The sequence below is a fragment of the Triturus cristatus genome, chromosome 11 (genome assembly GCF_964204655.1).
Source record: "Triturus cristatus chromosome 11, aTriCri1.1, whole genome shotgun sequence".
NCBI lineage: Eukaryota > Metazoa > Chordata > Amphibia > Caudata > Salamandridae > Triturus > Triturus cristatus.
This window is the reverse complement of record NC_140594.1, coordinates 135393149-135409389: the sequence shown is the minus strand read 5'-3', so window position 1 is coordinate 135409389 and position 16241 is coordinate 135393149. Positions and strand designations below refer to the sequence as shown.

The 16241-nt window shown below is 44.6% G+C and overlaps 1 protein-coding gene across 2 annotated transcripts in view; it reads left to right on the top strand.

Annotated features, from left to right (window-relative positions):
- Window positions 1-16241, top strand: part of BICDL1 (BICD family like cargo adaptor 1) — a 337524-nt gene that overhangs the window by 146438 nt on the left and 174845 nt on the right. For both annotated transcript variants that reach the window (XR_014970393.1, XM_085633220.1), the window contains exon 3: window positions 927-1043. Coding sequence is in view for 1 of the 2 variants with exons in the window: in XM_085633220.1 (XP_085489346.1) it covers window positions 927-1043 (117 nt within the window). In the remaining variant the exon portion in view is untranslated. The remainder of the gene's footprint in view (window positions 1-926; window positions 1044-16241) is intronic.

Sequence of the window (16241 nt, the reverse complement as noted above, 5' to 3'; positions counted from 1 at the left end):
TGAAGTGGTATTTATTTTCTGAACTGACTGTATCACTCATGAATCTGTTAGACATTTGTATTGAAATTGGGGTAAAAAAGGGTGGGACTTTTCCAAAGATTTCTTGTAGATGGTGAACCTCCTGGGCAGGGCCAGGCATGCTTTGCACACCATGAACATAATGGAATATATTATGAGTCTCTATTCAGAATCCATGACATTTTGCTAAACATATGTAAAAATTGGGCTTTTTTGAAAAAAAATTCTCATTTAGAAAAGATTCACGATGAAGTCAGTTTCATTTGTCTCAGTCACAGCTGTGAGCACCAGTCACCACTGATAAATCAGGACTACAAGTACCAGAATGAAAAGAAAAATAACTGAAGTAGATGAGCTACTCATGCATAAAACTGGAAACTTGAAATCTCCACCACTCTGCACCCCCTGGACCCCAGAGTGATGCCCTGGCCAGGGATCTCAGAAGCACTGATGGGAGCATTTTGCAGACTGTATCAGGAACAACTGGCTGTAGTTAACTATTTATCCCCACTCTTTAAAGTAGCCTTTAGATCCAGTGAGTTTTAGGTAAATGATTCTGGCACAGGGAGCTTACAAATGCTCAGCCTGCCACTACATTTATGAAAATAAACATATTGGTGGAAAAACCCACTCAACCCTATAAAGTACTCTTTAAATCCTATAAATCATGCATGTGACTTGACTAAAGGGCTTACAAATGCACTTATCCTGCCAGGCACCTGGCTCTCACTGCTCAGAATACCAGGTCTCTTTACTTAGACTGACCCGGCTGTGATGGCTGCACCCCCTATTGCGACTGCAAACACTTCACACATTCAAACGTACATTGCTTTGTATCACTACTACATATAATATCATGATTGCTGTTATTTGACTTTCGCAACTTTATTGATTTTTCTTGATTGCAGGCAACAGAGGTGGAACGGCAGCTTTCCCTCCAGGTCCATGTCCTCCGAGAAGAGTTCAGGGAGAAGAGTTCTTCAAGCAGTCAACACATCTCACGATTGGAAAGCCTCCAGGCGGAGGTAAATATTCACAGCGAAGGGGGCATTAGTGTGTAATCCATCTTTAGGCCAGGAGAGGGCGGTGCATGGTGTTTACCTTTTTGCAACAGTTTTATCCCAGATGCAACTGGTTCTCAGGGCTTTGGCAAATGTCGTGGTGGAGTTGGTCTTTAATTGGAGGCTTGCCCTAAGTTGAATCTGAGTAACAAATGGAATGCATGCCTTTTGTTGGCGGCACCCTTCGGATAGTTTAGGGTATCAAGACAGGATTTTGTTTAGTATATGTATTCTATTTTGTTTTTATTTCTTAAGCATAAACTCATCCAGTGTTTTTTTGGTGCTATGTAGAATTCAGGTAATACAAACTGAACTAATAGACCTGAGTCACTTGTTGTAGTTGTTGATGGTGAATAATCCCAATTATGGCTAGTATATATTTTGTGAATTGTGGTTGAATGTCAATGAACATTGTAGCAACGAGTGAGGCCCTTTGGTTTTAAAATTAGGATTTGGAGGAACATAGAAAGTAATGTAGAGGGTTATAAGAGAAAAAGTTAATGATAGAAGGACTAGCAGAGAACGAAGGACTAACCGGTAAGACCTAACTAGAACTGGTTAACAGAAAAAAATCTAGTAGGAAAGCAAAAGTCAGTAGGGAATACAACAAGAGAAGGCTACCAGAAAACTCCTCATAAAAAAGCTTTAAGAGGGAAAGTCTAACCGGAACAATTTAACAGGCAAACTTTAATAAGGAAAGTAATAAGAAAAGGCTGATTAGAAAGTGCTCCCAGGAAATGCCCAGCAGTAAAAATCTAAAGGGTAAGTTCTTTCTTGAAAGACCTAACTTCAAAGGGCATCTAGGTAAAGATCTAACCGGAAGCGTCTAAAGGGCAACTTCTAGCAGAAAAGGTTTAACAAGAAAAGTCTTATAAGACATGCCTATCTAGAAATATCAAACAGAAAAAGGTCTAAAAGAAAAGGTCTAACAAAAAAAGTGTAATTGGATAGCGGTAACCAGTTAACGTCTACCAGGGAAGAATTAACTGGAAGCGTCTAAGAAAAAAGGGCAAATTGGAAAGCCTAACATTAAACCTCAGAGGAATGTTAGATAGGAGCAGTCTAACAGAAAAAATATAAAGGGAAACACATAAGGAGAAAAAGATAAGAGTAAAGTGTTAATGAGAAATGCCAGTGGGAAAATGCAAACAGGAAATTGTTATATCTTTATAGTTCTTTAAATGATTTGAAATACTATTGTGAGTAGAATGTTTTGTTTTGCCTGAGGCTTGATTCTGCTTGAAAGACATTGGCACTATCGGGGTCCTAATGGCATATAGAAAAAAACCTAAGAGGAAACAGACCTCTCAGGATTATGCAGCCTAGGTGGGCTTATTTATGAGAGGCTTGCGTGGCGGAGCGTCAGTTTTTCGGACACTCCAGTAGCACAAACCTCTCCACCATATCTTAAAGGCCACACAAAGCTACTCTGCGTGGCGTGAACGGCCTCATAGATATGGAGTAAGACCAAGCAGTACAAGTCACTGCGTTGCATTACTCTGGGAGGTGATCCATGGGCTTTGAGGTGGGTTTTCCCACGCAACACACATGGGTTTTGACGCTGCACCAAATTTGCTTAATCACAAAAACCTGGGGAAGCACCAAAACCTTACGCCTCCCCAGAGCAGGCGTAATGAGGAGAAATATTTGTATTTCTCCTTATATGTCTTCTGCCCATGTGTGCTGCATTCTGCAGCAATCAGAGAGAGGAAAACGCCTCTCGGGATTGTTTTTGTGTTGGAAGGTGCACAAAAACAATCCTGCAGGCAACGCAGACACCCTTGCACCATAGTGCAAGGGTGTCTGCGTTTGCGCTTGGTAGCCCATTGTGCGCCAGCATAGGGGTAAAGGGCAGGAAAGCACCGTATTGCATAAATAGGGTGTATTCCTGCCCTTTCACATTGGCGTAGGGCAATACAGAAAGAAGACTTGCGGCACTGCACTAAGCCTATTCCCCATGAATGAGTTTGTAGGTTTGCTAATTTTGCAGCATTATGCAGCCTGGGTTTTCTACTTTCACAGTATAAAATGCATAGCATTTGTGGGCATTTTATTTAACCTTGCCATCTGCAAATAGCAGGCTATATCCTATGGCTCCAGGTCACTGCATGCTAAGTGGTTGTCTGACTGGGTGTTTGGACAAAATACTGAAGAAAAAATATTGTGTAGACAAAATCTCATGTAAAGGATATCAAGGACAAAAATATCGTGCAGGTAAGTTTGTATAGGTAAGCAAAGTTTGACTATGTTTAACTCCACTTATATGTACCTTGGCGATATATATATCTTGACGGCAGGTAGATGTGGACTTAAGAATAGTAAATCTATACTTACGTATTTGCACTTACCTTCTCAATATTTTGATCCTCGATATTTTTGACACAATATTCTGTTCTTACGATATTTTTCTTTTTGATATTTTGTCAGACAACCGTTTGACAAAACATTAAAAGTGAAATATATTGTGCTTACAGAATATCTTGTCAAAAATAGCGAGAACCAAAATATTGAGAAGATAAGTGCAAATAGAGAAGTATACATGTACTGTTCTTAACTCCACATCTATGTACCTAGAAGATGTACAAAGTGCTTAATTGGTACGCTTTGCGCATTGGGGGAAACATGGCGGCCACGAGTTAGTGGTTGCGGCACCTGAATCTGTGTGATGCCTGGCGCTCGGCATAACTGAACCAACACGATGCCTATACGTTGAACTGTGAAGTTTGAGAGCCCGAAGCGATTTGTTTTTCTTACCTTCTTGCCCTAGGGAGGGTTACTGCTACCGTAGTCGCCGCCGTTGTTTGCACCGTGGCGTTCAGCCCCCGCACTCCATCAATGTGCGGATTCCCGTCCGGGCTTTCGCTGCAGCGTTTGATTCTCCCTGGCGTTCCTCGCTGGATTCGGGCATCACAGGAGCTTCGGAGAGCGAGGAGCGGACTGCAGTGTTTTACGCGAGGTGGGACGCAGGATTGGACGCTCAACTCAGCTTTCGTGAGAGACATCATCCTGGAGGGAGACACAGGAAGCTACCCAAAGGCGGCTGAGCAGCTGCTGGTTACTGAGGACAAAGTGTGCGAGGTGGTAAGCCCATTAGGAGGAACGGCAAATGTTAAACAAGTTCAGACTGCCTGTGCCACCCGAAGTTCTAAACGCCAGGGCGGGCAGGTGGTTGCCCAGGATAAACAAGACCCTAACAATAGAAGGAAGGGGGTGAAAAGGAGTGTAGTTAAACCACTCAAAAACATCGTTACCACTGTTGCTACTGAAGCCACTGTTAGGAAACCACAGCAGAAGACGGGTTCTACAAGTAAGTCATCTGGCCAGTTTAAGACGGATAGCTCAGAAGTCCTCTCAGACGCCACTTATCCTACGGAACAACTATCTTCTGCACCTGCTGTACCTTCTGTACTAGCAGCTACCCCAGTGGCCTGTAAGGCACGGACCTTAAAACAGAAGCGAAGAAGCCAACTGGGGGGGCTCTCAAAATTACACCATCCTTGAGGTCCTATTTTAAGGTATTACCTCAGATTTTGGCACTTCCTAAAAGTCCAACTTCTTGCACTAGCTCAATGCAGGATTCCTTAGACCTTCCTGTCCCATGCTCCTTGGAACTACCAAGTTGTTCTTCTCAGAATAACCAGGTTCTTGGGGAACCCTCGCAATCTCAACAGGGGTTAAGTCTCAGTGCGGGGACGCTATAACTGCTATATCCGATATAACCGACTTGCAAAATGGTACAATCGTGTCCTTTCCCAGTGGGGAGCCCCCTCTGCCTCCAATAGATGAACATCAAGAGTACTCCGTTGGGCAAATGCTGAGGGCACTTTCTCAGGACATTAAATTAGGTTTTCAGGCCTCAACTGCTAATCAGTTGGAGATTAGGAGTTTTTGTGAGTCTCTGGAGACAAAAATTGATCTTCTAAATACTAGAACGGCAACACTAGAAAGTAATGTCACAAATTTAACCTCGAGTCTTCAACAAGCTGAGGATAAAATAGAGTTCTTAAAAGCTAGTGAAGCTATCCAAGCTGAGAGAATGGAGGCCCTGGAAAATAGTAGTAGAAGGAACAACCTCTGACTTCTTAATGTTCCGGAGGAAAGAGAAGGGGGCGATATCAAGCAGTTTATTGTTTCCCTTTTAAAAGAAGCTCTGGGTCCAGATAAATCGGAAGAGGAGTTATTGCGGGATATACAAAGGATCCATAGAGACCCATTTCGCAAATCCCCACAAAGACAGAAGCCCAGGAAAATTCTAATTAATTTCATGACAAACACCCTTAAGGAGAAGTTATTAACTCTGGCTCTCAAACAGAAATCACTCTCAGCTAAAGGCTTCACTTTCCAGATTAGATCAGACCTTTCAAAAGTTACTCTTGAAAGACAATGGGAGTTAGGCAAAAGACTGGAAGACTTCCGTAAGCTAGGTGCTGTGGCCCAGTTGAAGTTTCCCGCTGCCTTGAGAGTGATGTACAACAATAAAATGTACAATCTTAGATCTGTGGAGGCAACGGATGTGCTTCTTCAACAACTTAGGGGAAGGTAACTCAAAAAAAAAAAAAATTAAAAAAGTATTTTCCTTTACTTCCTTGGCTCTCTGGATGACAAAAAAAAAAGAAAAGAATAGTTTAGGCATGAAGCTCAATACAGTCGAGTGCTTTGCACTATGCAGCCAAGGTGCCGAATTCTGGACCAGGTCCAGATTCTTGGGGCAAGGGTTTCCACGGGTGGGTGGTCAGGGGTGGTAGGGGTTGGGTTCAGGGCACTGGGGGGTGATTGGGGTGGGTGTTGCATTGGGAAAAAAGGGGGGGAAAAAAAGTCCTCATTCTCTTTATTATACTCCTTTTTGTTTTTTTCTTTGGAGCTAGAATTATGATAAGCTCTGTGTGGGGTCTCCAGTTTAGAGGATTTTCTTTGCATGATGAGGATGACTCGGTAATATGAATAGTTTAGATATTCTCTCCTGGAATGTTAATGGCCTGCGCACTAATTCCAGGAGGCATCGGATTTTTCAATATTTACGGGATAGTAGTGCGCAGATCATTATACTGCAGGAGACGCATTTAACTGAGTCAGAATTATCTGTTTTGGTTAAGAGGTTGGGCTGGTTGGACTTTGCTGTTTGTACCACTCAATCAGTTAACACCAGGGGTGTGGCTATATTGTTCAAAAAATCGGCCCATGCAACACTTCTTTCTAAAGTTGTGGACCCAGGGGGTAGATGGGCCATAGCAGAGTGTCAAGTAAAGGATGTAAGAATAACAATTGCTGGTTATTATGGTTCAAATCAGGACGACCCTTTACCTTTTAACAGCATGACATCTGCTTTAATAGCGTTTTCTAGCCCAGCTATTTTGGCAGGAGATTTTAACATGATATTGAATCCCCTGTTAGATAAGACCTCACAGTACAGGGCACCTACATCCCACAAAACTAGAACATGTCTTATCGATTTTATGAAACAAATGGGTTACTTGGATATATGGAGGATAAAGGCTGGCTCTAAACGAGAGTACTCTTTTTGCAACTACAAATACAGGCACAAATCTAGGATTGATTTTATTCTAGTGAGTCAATCAATAAAAAGTTGGGTGGGGGATATTTCTTATCTTCCGTCTCACCTCTCTGACCATTCTGCGGTTAGCCTATTCATTAACAAACCGGCACCCCCAGTAGAGAGGACATGGTCAATGGACCGTGCTCTTCTTATGCTGGAAGAGACAATAGTGGACCTTCAAAAAGAAACGGAACTGTTCTTAGTTAGAAATGCCCAAACTGCTCCAACGGTAACTATATGGGAGGCTCTTAAGGCCTATTTGAGGGGACATATGACAAGTATCTCCTCTTATAGGTCAAAGAGGTACAAGGCGGACATTGCGGATAATGAGAGCAAGATCAAAGCAATCCAAGTAGTAATTGATCTGGGCGACCAAGATAGTATCGAGGCTGCTCAAGAGACTCTACGGTCCCTGAAGGGGGACCTGGAGTCTGTTCTCAACTCTAGACTATTACAAAGATGGGAAGCTAGTAAGATCGCCCATTTTGAGTACGGGGATGGTGCTGGGAAACTTCTTGCCTGGAAAATTAGATCAGACCGGGCAAGGAACTACATCAGCTCAGTTACTAAATGCGGGGTATCGTACACCTCTGATGAGGATATTAAAGCACAATTTTATTCCTTCTTCTCGGATTTATATAGGGAAGAGGGAAATTCTGACCCTGCTAAAGCACAGTCCTTGTTAAATAGTATAAATCTTCCTGAGTTAAACTCAAACCAACAAACAAAAATAGATACACCAATCACCTATGATGAGGTATTTAGGGCTATAATGAGCTCAAAAAAGGGAAAAGCAGTCGGGCCGGATGGCCTTCCTTCGGAAATATATATATGTTTGGCTAAAGAGATTGCTCCACTTCTGACTATCTTGTTTAATGAAATCTTACAAGACGGTATTCCTCTCCCTCCCTCTTGGAATAAAGCAACAATATCATTGATATTGAAGCCGGGGAAATCGGCCTCAAGTTGCGAATCTTATAGGCCAATCTCAATTTTGAATGCCGATTAAAAGATCTTTGTGTCCATTATGGCCAGTAGGCTTGGAGGAGTCGCAGGTGAATTATTACATCTAGACCAAAAGGGTTTTGTTAAGGGCCATCACCTGTCAGATTTAACCTATGATTTTATTGGAGCCATCGACATGGCCTCAGCATGGTCTCTTCCCTTGGCAGGGATGACACTGGATGCGGAGAAGGCCTTCGACAGGGTCAACTGGCTGTTTATGTCGGAGGTCTTGGCCAAATTCAGATTAGGTGATAAATTTAGACGAGTCATCTCTCTCATATACTGTAATCCATCGGCTAATATTCTGGTTAACGGTTCCCTCACAAAATCCCTTGCGATAACAAGGGGCACGCGTCAAGGATGCCCTCTTTCCCCCTTACTATTTAATTTATATATTGAACCCTTCGCACAGATGTTGGGAGACGATACCAGGGTGTCTCCATTTAAATATGGAGAGTGGGAAAGGAAAGTGGCATTATATGCCGATGACATCCTCATTTTGACAGCAAACTTGAATATGGCGTTTCCAGCTGTCATCGAGCTTGCCCAGAAATTTGGGTCGGTTTCAGGCTATAAGATCAACACTTTGAAGACCGAAATTATGGCCTGGAATATGCACGTAGACTCTCACCTTCCTTCCTTAAAAACTGATATAAGATATCTTGGTATCCATGTTCTTCATGAAATCGATAAGATCCCCTCTCACAATTTACTATTAATCATAAAAGAAAGCCGAAAATTATTGAAAAATTGGGCCAACCTACCTCTGTCTATGTTGGGTCGGGTCAATCTGATCAAAATGTCAATCTTACCAAGGTTTACTTTTCTTTTTGATTCTATTCCCTTATTTTTTGAGAGTGCTCTTCTTGCAAAAATACAGAGTGAACTCAATACTTTTATTTGGGCTTCTCGGGGGTCTAGGATCGCCTGGAAGAAAATAAGAAGACGTAGAGAGAAGGGCGGCCTGGCTGCTCCAGACCTGCAAATATATGCTTGGGCCTTTCAACTTGCCCACTCGCGGATGCTACTAAAGAGGCCAAAAAGTAGCGGTATGGGTTTGATGTTCCTGTCCATGCTAAGAGTGAGCGGCCTTTCTGAAGACGGCTTTCTTCTTAAATATGGAGATCCCAAGTTTTAAAAAAAAGTCAGATTAAAGGTATTATGGGGTCTGCTAAAAACTTGGGTCAAAATGCGTGCCACAATGAAGATGGGGTATTTCTCCAGCTTAGCTCCAATCTGGGACTCTCCTGGGACACCAGAGTGCCTAAAAGACAGTTTGTCCTTACCATTGAGGGCAGCTGGCATAGCGAGGTGGGGTGAACTTTTTGTGGAAGGCTCACTGATCCCCTGGGAGGTCCTCCGGGAAAACACTGGTTCTTCTCTCTCTAGGTTCAAATATCTCCAACTTTCTAGCTGGGCCACCACAAACTATGCTAATTGAAGTAATTACATCTTAGGTAGGGTTACACAGATGGAGACACAGGCCATGCAGAAACCTCCATTTAGAAAAGAGGCTGGATTTTGGTATCGTACTATCCTTGACGAGATCGATGGAGATTTTAAACTCCCATCTTCATTGTGGAATAGCTGCATTTCACAGGTTGACCTTGAGCTGTTATGGCTTAATTCCTGTAAGACACTGTGGGATATTGTAAAACCTGCTTGGTTAAGAAGGAATCACATCTTCACGATCCATAGAGCCTACTTTTCACCACAGAGGCTAACTAAATTCGCAGAAGGTCCTCCAGTGTGCTGTGCTAGATGTGGAGAAGAGGCTGCTTCAGACGTCCACATGTTTTTGACTTGCCCTCTCTTATCGAGCTTCTGGTACCAAGTGGAGAAAGTACTGTCCAGTTCTTTAGGGATATCTATTATATTTGACTTACCCTTGATTTTCTTTGGGTTAATACTCAACCTGGTTGGCCCACCCAGGAATCTGCTATTCTACTCCATTCTAATAGCAAGATGAGAGATTTGTATCAAATGGAAAGATCCTAAACCTCCGGAATTCCTAGACTGGCAGGCTTCTCTCTTAAGGATATCCAAGATGGACCTTACAAGACCAGGAAGTAAGAAGAAGCAAGAATTTTGGAAACTTATGAAATGGAGATAGGGGTGTTTTTTGTTGTTGTTTTTTTTCTTCCCCTGTCCAAGGATTACATTGCCCTTCCTGCCTAGACAGATTTCCTCTTCCCTAAATGTAGGGGATGAATGAGTTGCTATCGCCTCTTGGGCTGAGCAATGGGACCCTCAGTGGATATTGCCTTCGGCCAGTGTTTGAGTAAAGGAAGCACCGGTAAGCTTGTCCGTTGATAAAGTTTACAAATCCAGTGTACTGAGGCGGTGTTACTCTCTTTTCTCTCTCCAAAGCCTGGGTGGTTCCTAATGGGCTGAGTATGAGGACAAAAATAATAAAGAAAATAAAAAGAAAAAATAAGTAAAACAAAAAAAAAATGTCATAAAAAAAAAAAAAAGTGCTTAATTTGAGCAGGTGCTTTCCGGTGCTCCGCACCGGCACTTTATTGTCAGCACCGGCGCAATGACATGGTGGCACTGTCCTGCTAATTTCGGTATGAACACAACAACAGCGGTTTATTTGTTCAATTTACATTAACAATGACTAATACCTGCCTCCCAAGCCATTCTTCTGGCTTTGGGTGTCCGGAATAGTCTGACTTGTCACACTTGTAGGAGTGTGAAGATTAGTAGCCGTGCATGTACTGTCATTGGCAGCGCTGGCATGGGTTATGTGAGGTGCAAGCTGCAGTGGCCTCCCTACGAGAGCCCCGGCACTTATCCTTTTACACATTAAGCTCTGCACATCGCCAAGGTACATATAAGTGGAGTTAAGTTTTGTAAAACTTTGCTTTCCCATTGAAACTTGTCTTCACAATATTTTTGTCCTCGATATTCTTGACACAATATTTTGTCCACACAATATTTTTCTTCAATATTTTGTTGAAACACCATGCTAAGTATTTAGCCCTGAGCTTTCTTATAACAATTATTAATCTGATGCCTTGGTCCATTTCGTTTACCTGACGTTAACCGAGGATTCAACTACCAGAATGTACTGGTTTTCTAAACAAAAAGGGTCCCGGTGACGTAGAGTAATTTAGTCTGCCACCTCACCGTCGCCACTGCAAGACATGCAGGGCCGCATTCAGTGGTGGCTCCTCCACTATGGAGCGTTGCCCCACTGCTTTCAAACAGAAACAAAAACATAAAATGATAATAACTTTCAGTTATTATCATTTTATATTTGTGTTGCTTTGCGGGCGGGCGGGCGGGTGGCTGGGGCTGCTGTGCTCTGGGAGCAGGGCAGGAGAGGAGTCGTTTGCCCACTCCTAAGTGTGAAGTGACTGTTTGGTCTGCCCTCTTGGGGCGCCCAAACCAACCAGCCATGCACACGTTCCCCGTTCTCCATGCAGGCTGCATTACAGCCTGCATGGAGAACATGCCGACCCCTCCAGCCCCTGGCTGAGCGCGGTGTCACAGCACTCAGATCAATCATAACGCTGCATTGCAGCGTTGTGATTGGCTTAGGGGAGGAATTCTAGCTGCCTGCTTTCTGTTCCTGAGGCAGGAGAGCAGGAGTAGAGATGCTGGATCCAGCAGAAAGGTAAGTTATTTTTTTTTTGTTTTTGTTTTTTGTTATCCCCACTCCCTCAATAGTGACCCCCCAACCCTCCGCCGCGCTTCAACCCCCTGCAAACCCCATGGACACCACCCCACCCGCAAGCCATGCCATCCGCCACTGGCCTCATTTATGAAAAGTGGCGCATTGCTGGGCAAAAACAACGATGCGTCACTTTTCATTGTACCCTTCTTGTGACACCAAGATCCAACACCTATGAGTACCTCATCATCCCCCGTTTCTCTAAATCCAGAATTGGAGGACAATCTTTTTCCGTCAAAACTGCAATCTTATGGAACTCCATGCCCGACCATATTAGAAAAGCCAAATCTGAACTCATTTTTCGGAGGGCTTTAAAAACTTGGCTTTTCAGCCTCCCGTTATAAACTAGGGACTGATAACTCTTACACACTCTGACAAATGATAACTCTAATACACCTCTCACCGTGTCCGCAAGCGCCGGGACACCCCCGTTGGGGGTAGCTGAGCGCTATACAAGAATAGAAATAAATAAATAAATAAATACTACGGTGCTCCATTTCGCAAGGATTGAACGGATGCGTCAGGAATCCTGACGTATCTTTTGGCGCAGTAATGATGCATTGCTGGAGTGTGTCGCAAAACAGACGAAACTCCAGCAATGTGTCCTTACACATGGGCGAGTCCCATGTGAAAGGCCCTGCATCAGTCCTTATGCCTGAGGCAGGTATAATGTGGCGCAGGGGTTTACAAAGTGATGCATCTGTCTAGATGTGTCACTTTGTAAACAGGGTGCAGTGTGGCGCATTGATTACGCTGCCGCAGCGTCTCAGAAAAGTGACGCAACGGCAGCGTGGCCCTTCATAAATAAGGGCTGGAGTGTCTTGTAAGAATTTCACCTTCAGTAGACACACTTTGGAAGGCAATATAAATAAAATTACAATATCGCAAGGAATCATATCTTGCATTGCTGCACACTTGGAGGTATGTTAAACTTTTTTACTGCATAAGTGACCAGTTCTTGTCCACCATTCCTGGTTGACTAGCAGTATGTTTTAACAAGTTGGATATCATAGGCTCAATGCCCTTTGCCACTGCCAACCCGAGATCAAACTTATTTCACTTTCACCCTAGCCTACACAAGCTGCTTCTAAAGTTCGAACTTTACACAAGCTAACAGCAGCAAACAATAGACACCATGGGTAGATGGTACTTCTCAAATGAAGTAATTACGCAGGAAACAGACGTCGTCTTAAGTGTATTTATTTCAAGCTACATGGATGAGGAGCCAGCTAGAAAGCATCCAGCTCCAACAGACACCAACTCGAGGGTGCTCACAAACATTCTCATGTTACTAAGCAATAGAACCATGCTAAAAGGAACAAGGCGACAGAATAACAAGTCAATGCATACAATAGAAAAGGCATAGTAAGATGTTTAGTTGAGATAAACATCACAGATTATTACACAGATCTACCGAAAATGACTCCAGTTTAAAAATGAGCTGTGATGCCTTAATAATAATAGCAAGCGCTATATAAATGCGAGCTAGGCTGAAGAAGACAAATCTGCCAGGGAAACGGGGGAATCAATGGCCGGTGATTGGCACAATGATTTGGCGAGTAAAAGACTTGGAAATAACATTCCACTGGATAGTTCAGTACATAAGAAATAGTCTTCGTGGCACAGTGAGTGTCCATACAGCGCTATACGGAGGGATTGCATCTCCACATGGCAGAGTTGCAGTGTTTTCTAATTCTCGCGGGGAACACCCACTTTTTAGACTCAGAGATTCCAAGAAAAATGTCTGAATAATTTGATACTTGCAAGAGCCCGGCACATTCAATGTGATTTTGTGAACCAGAGGATGGCGTTTCTCAAAGATGCTCTGCAGTTGCAGACGTGTGTCGCCCTGTTGAAGACTCTCCGGTGTGACCTGGTTGCCACGTCTGCTGAAACCTAAGGAGAGGAGGGGGCTAGCTTGTACATGCATGATTGGCGTGGCGGATGATAATAACTCTGGGGCAGAGTGTGTATTCACTGTACTTGCAAACACAAGGCAAGCAGCCTGGAGTTTATCTTTTTGCTGAGGTTGCAAGGGTTTGGTTAGCATTATGTTGTTTTTCTTACACCATGAAAGGTCTTTAGTAAAGTGCATATTGAAGTAAAGAGAAGGCCGGGAGCCGTCCCTGGCGAGGAGTGTCCTGGGCCTGTCTGGGGCCTGCAGTGAAAGGCGAGCAGGCAGGGTTCGACACGCCTGTTACCAGAGGCTGTAGAGCTGGGATCGCTTCTCATCCTGCGCATTCTTCAGTGGCAGGCACCTGTCGGCTCTGAACCGGATCCCGCACCTTCCAGTGATCTCTGCAGCCTGCCCATCTCCAACCTACGAGCTGGTGAGCTCATCTGTCTGATGTGCGTGGAGACACAGGGGAGGGGCACGCTTGGTTATGTTGTCCACGCCAGCCGTGACCTCAGAGGAAGAGTTGTCCACTCACAGACTTAGGGGCCCAGTGTCCAGATTGGCTGACATGAGTTATTGTCAAAACCATCTTCCAGACGTTGGAGGAGAGGGTGGGATGTGTCGGAATACGAGATTTCCCACCGTACCAGTGCTTCCAAAAGGCCAGAAGGGCTGGGGAAGAGTCAGCCACATAACAAAAAAACCCAGGCATCTGATTTTGGGAAATTGCCTGCCCAGTCTCTTTGAACACCAATCCTCTACGGGGCTGTAGACCTTGCGCTGCTCTGTGCATAATAGAACCCTGTACATCTTTATCAGCACTGTGTGTGGAATGCTTTTGGTATATTGGAAAGCTCTCTGATGGAATGCTCAGACTGGGGCCTCCTTCTAGAGCAGATGGAACCTGGTGGAACATTCTTAATGTGGCGGGGCCTCTGGGGCTGTCTGAACACTCCTTTTGGTGGAAATCTCTAGGCCTAATACAATTCTCTGGGTTTGCTTGAACACTCTGGGCCACATTTTGTGATGCTGAGGCCGCGTGAAGAATGCGCCACACTGCACACTATTTACAAAGGCAGATGTCTCATTTTGTATACCCTGCGCTACATTATACCTGCAACAGGTATAAAGTATGCAGGGCCGGCGTTCTGACGCAGAAAAGCCTTGCAGAAGTGACACTTAGAAAGCTATGAGATTTCACCGCACCACTACTACGCCGTCAATGCGTCAAATCCTTACGCCTGCTTGAAGCATGCGTAAGGGTTGACTCAGGCATTTTCAGATGGGGCTGCCCCATGTAAAATAACACATTGCTGAAGTTGGGTATCTTTCCAGACACACTCCAGCAATGCACCATTTCTGTGCCGACAGATACGTCAGGATTCCAGACGTATCTGTACATCCTTGCGACATTGAGCACCCTAGAGTAAATACGGCGCATCCATGGTGTTGCAAGGATGGCGCACTGAAAAGTGTTGCATCACTGTTTCACCTCAGCGATGCAACACTTTTCATAAATTCGGCCCTTTGTGTCTGATGGAACGCTCTGGGTGGATGGAATGGTCTGGTGGAACACGGAGAGCTTGGCAGAACATTCCAGGCCCTGTGAAAAGTTCTTGATGTAGTGGAATACCCTCGCTCCAATGGAATGCTCTGGGCTGGGTAGAATGCTCTGGGTATGTTGGATTGCTTTTTGCTGGGTGGAACGCTGGGCCTAGTGGAGTGCCTTGGGCTAGGCAGACCACTGTGAGCCTAGGGAAATGATTTGAGCTAGAAGCAACTCTCTGGATTTAGTGAAATGTTCTTGTACTGGTGGAATACACTAGGCCAGGTAGAATGCGTTGGGCATAGTGTAATGCTGTGGGCATGGTGGAGTACTCTGAGCCTGGTGGACTGGTCTGGTCCCAGTGAAATGCTTTGGGCATGGTGGAATATAGTGACCTGCTGGGATGCTTCGGCCATGGTGTTAGGCGCTGGTCCTCATGCAATGTTCTGGGCCTACCGGAATGCATTGTGCTTGGTGGAATGCTTTGAGCCTGGCAGAACACTCTGGCCCTGATAGAATGCCTTGGACCGGCAGAACACGCTGGCCCTGGTGGAGACATCTGGGCACGGTAGAAGGTTCTAGGCCTTTAGGAACTCTGCCTCCTGTGGGATGCACCAGACATGGTCTGGACCTGATGGAACACTCTTGGTCAGGTGCACGCCCTTGAATTGGCGGAAGACTCTGGGTCTGGTGGAATGTGTTCCCTAACAACTCACCACTTGTCTTTTTTTCCTCTCTTTGTCACGTCTCCACCTCCTTTCTCCACTTTTGCCTTCATCATTCCCTTTTTCCTTTGCACATCTCCATGCCCTTTCCATGTTTCTGCCCCTCACCCTTTCTCACTCACACCCTTTAACCTCTTCTGTTTGTGAATGCATCATCCCTTCCCCACCCTCCCTTGTCACCCCACATGCCACATGCCCACTTCACTTTACCACACATGCCCTTTTCTGACACTCACCCTGTTTCCCTTGCCTCTTCTTCCTGTGCCTGACCTCTGACCTTTTCCTTCTCGATGGGAGTAGCAGATCATTAAAGTAAGTACTGCTGCTACCAATGGTTCTTCTGCATGGCAGCCCATGGTCTCTGCGCATGCCTGCTCCCATCATGCACCACTGCCATTGCATGACATGCTGCAGACTGTGTGGACCATATTGTATTGTAATGTATTTTATTGTAGTGCAACATTTATATAGCGCTTACTTCCTCTATGTGGGCCCTGAAGCACTTGCCCTCAGTACCCATCCATGAGTACCAAAGAGGGCAAGGGGCGAACGCTCCCATGCGCAAGGGGCCCATTTCCCAATCATGATGTTGCCAAGAGATGGATTGTAATTGCATTTATATAGCTCTTTCTGTGCAGATTTTTCTATGCATGTGAAGTGCTTCCTGAGTGTCTTTGTTTCTCTGAAGTTGCTTGGGGTTTTATAATTATTGCTTCTCACAACAAAGGCAATAATGTTTCTATTTCAAACCGACTG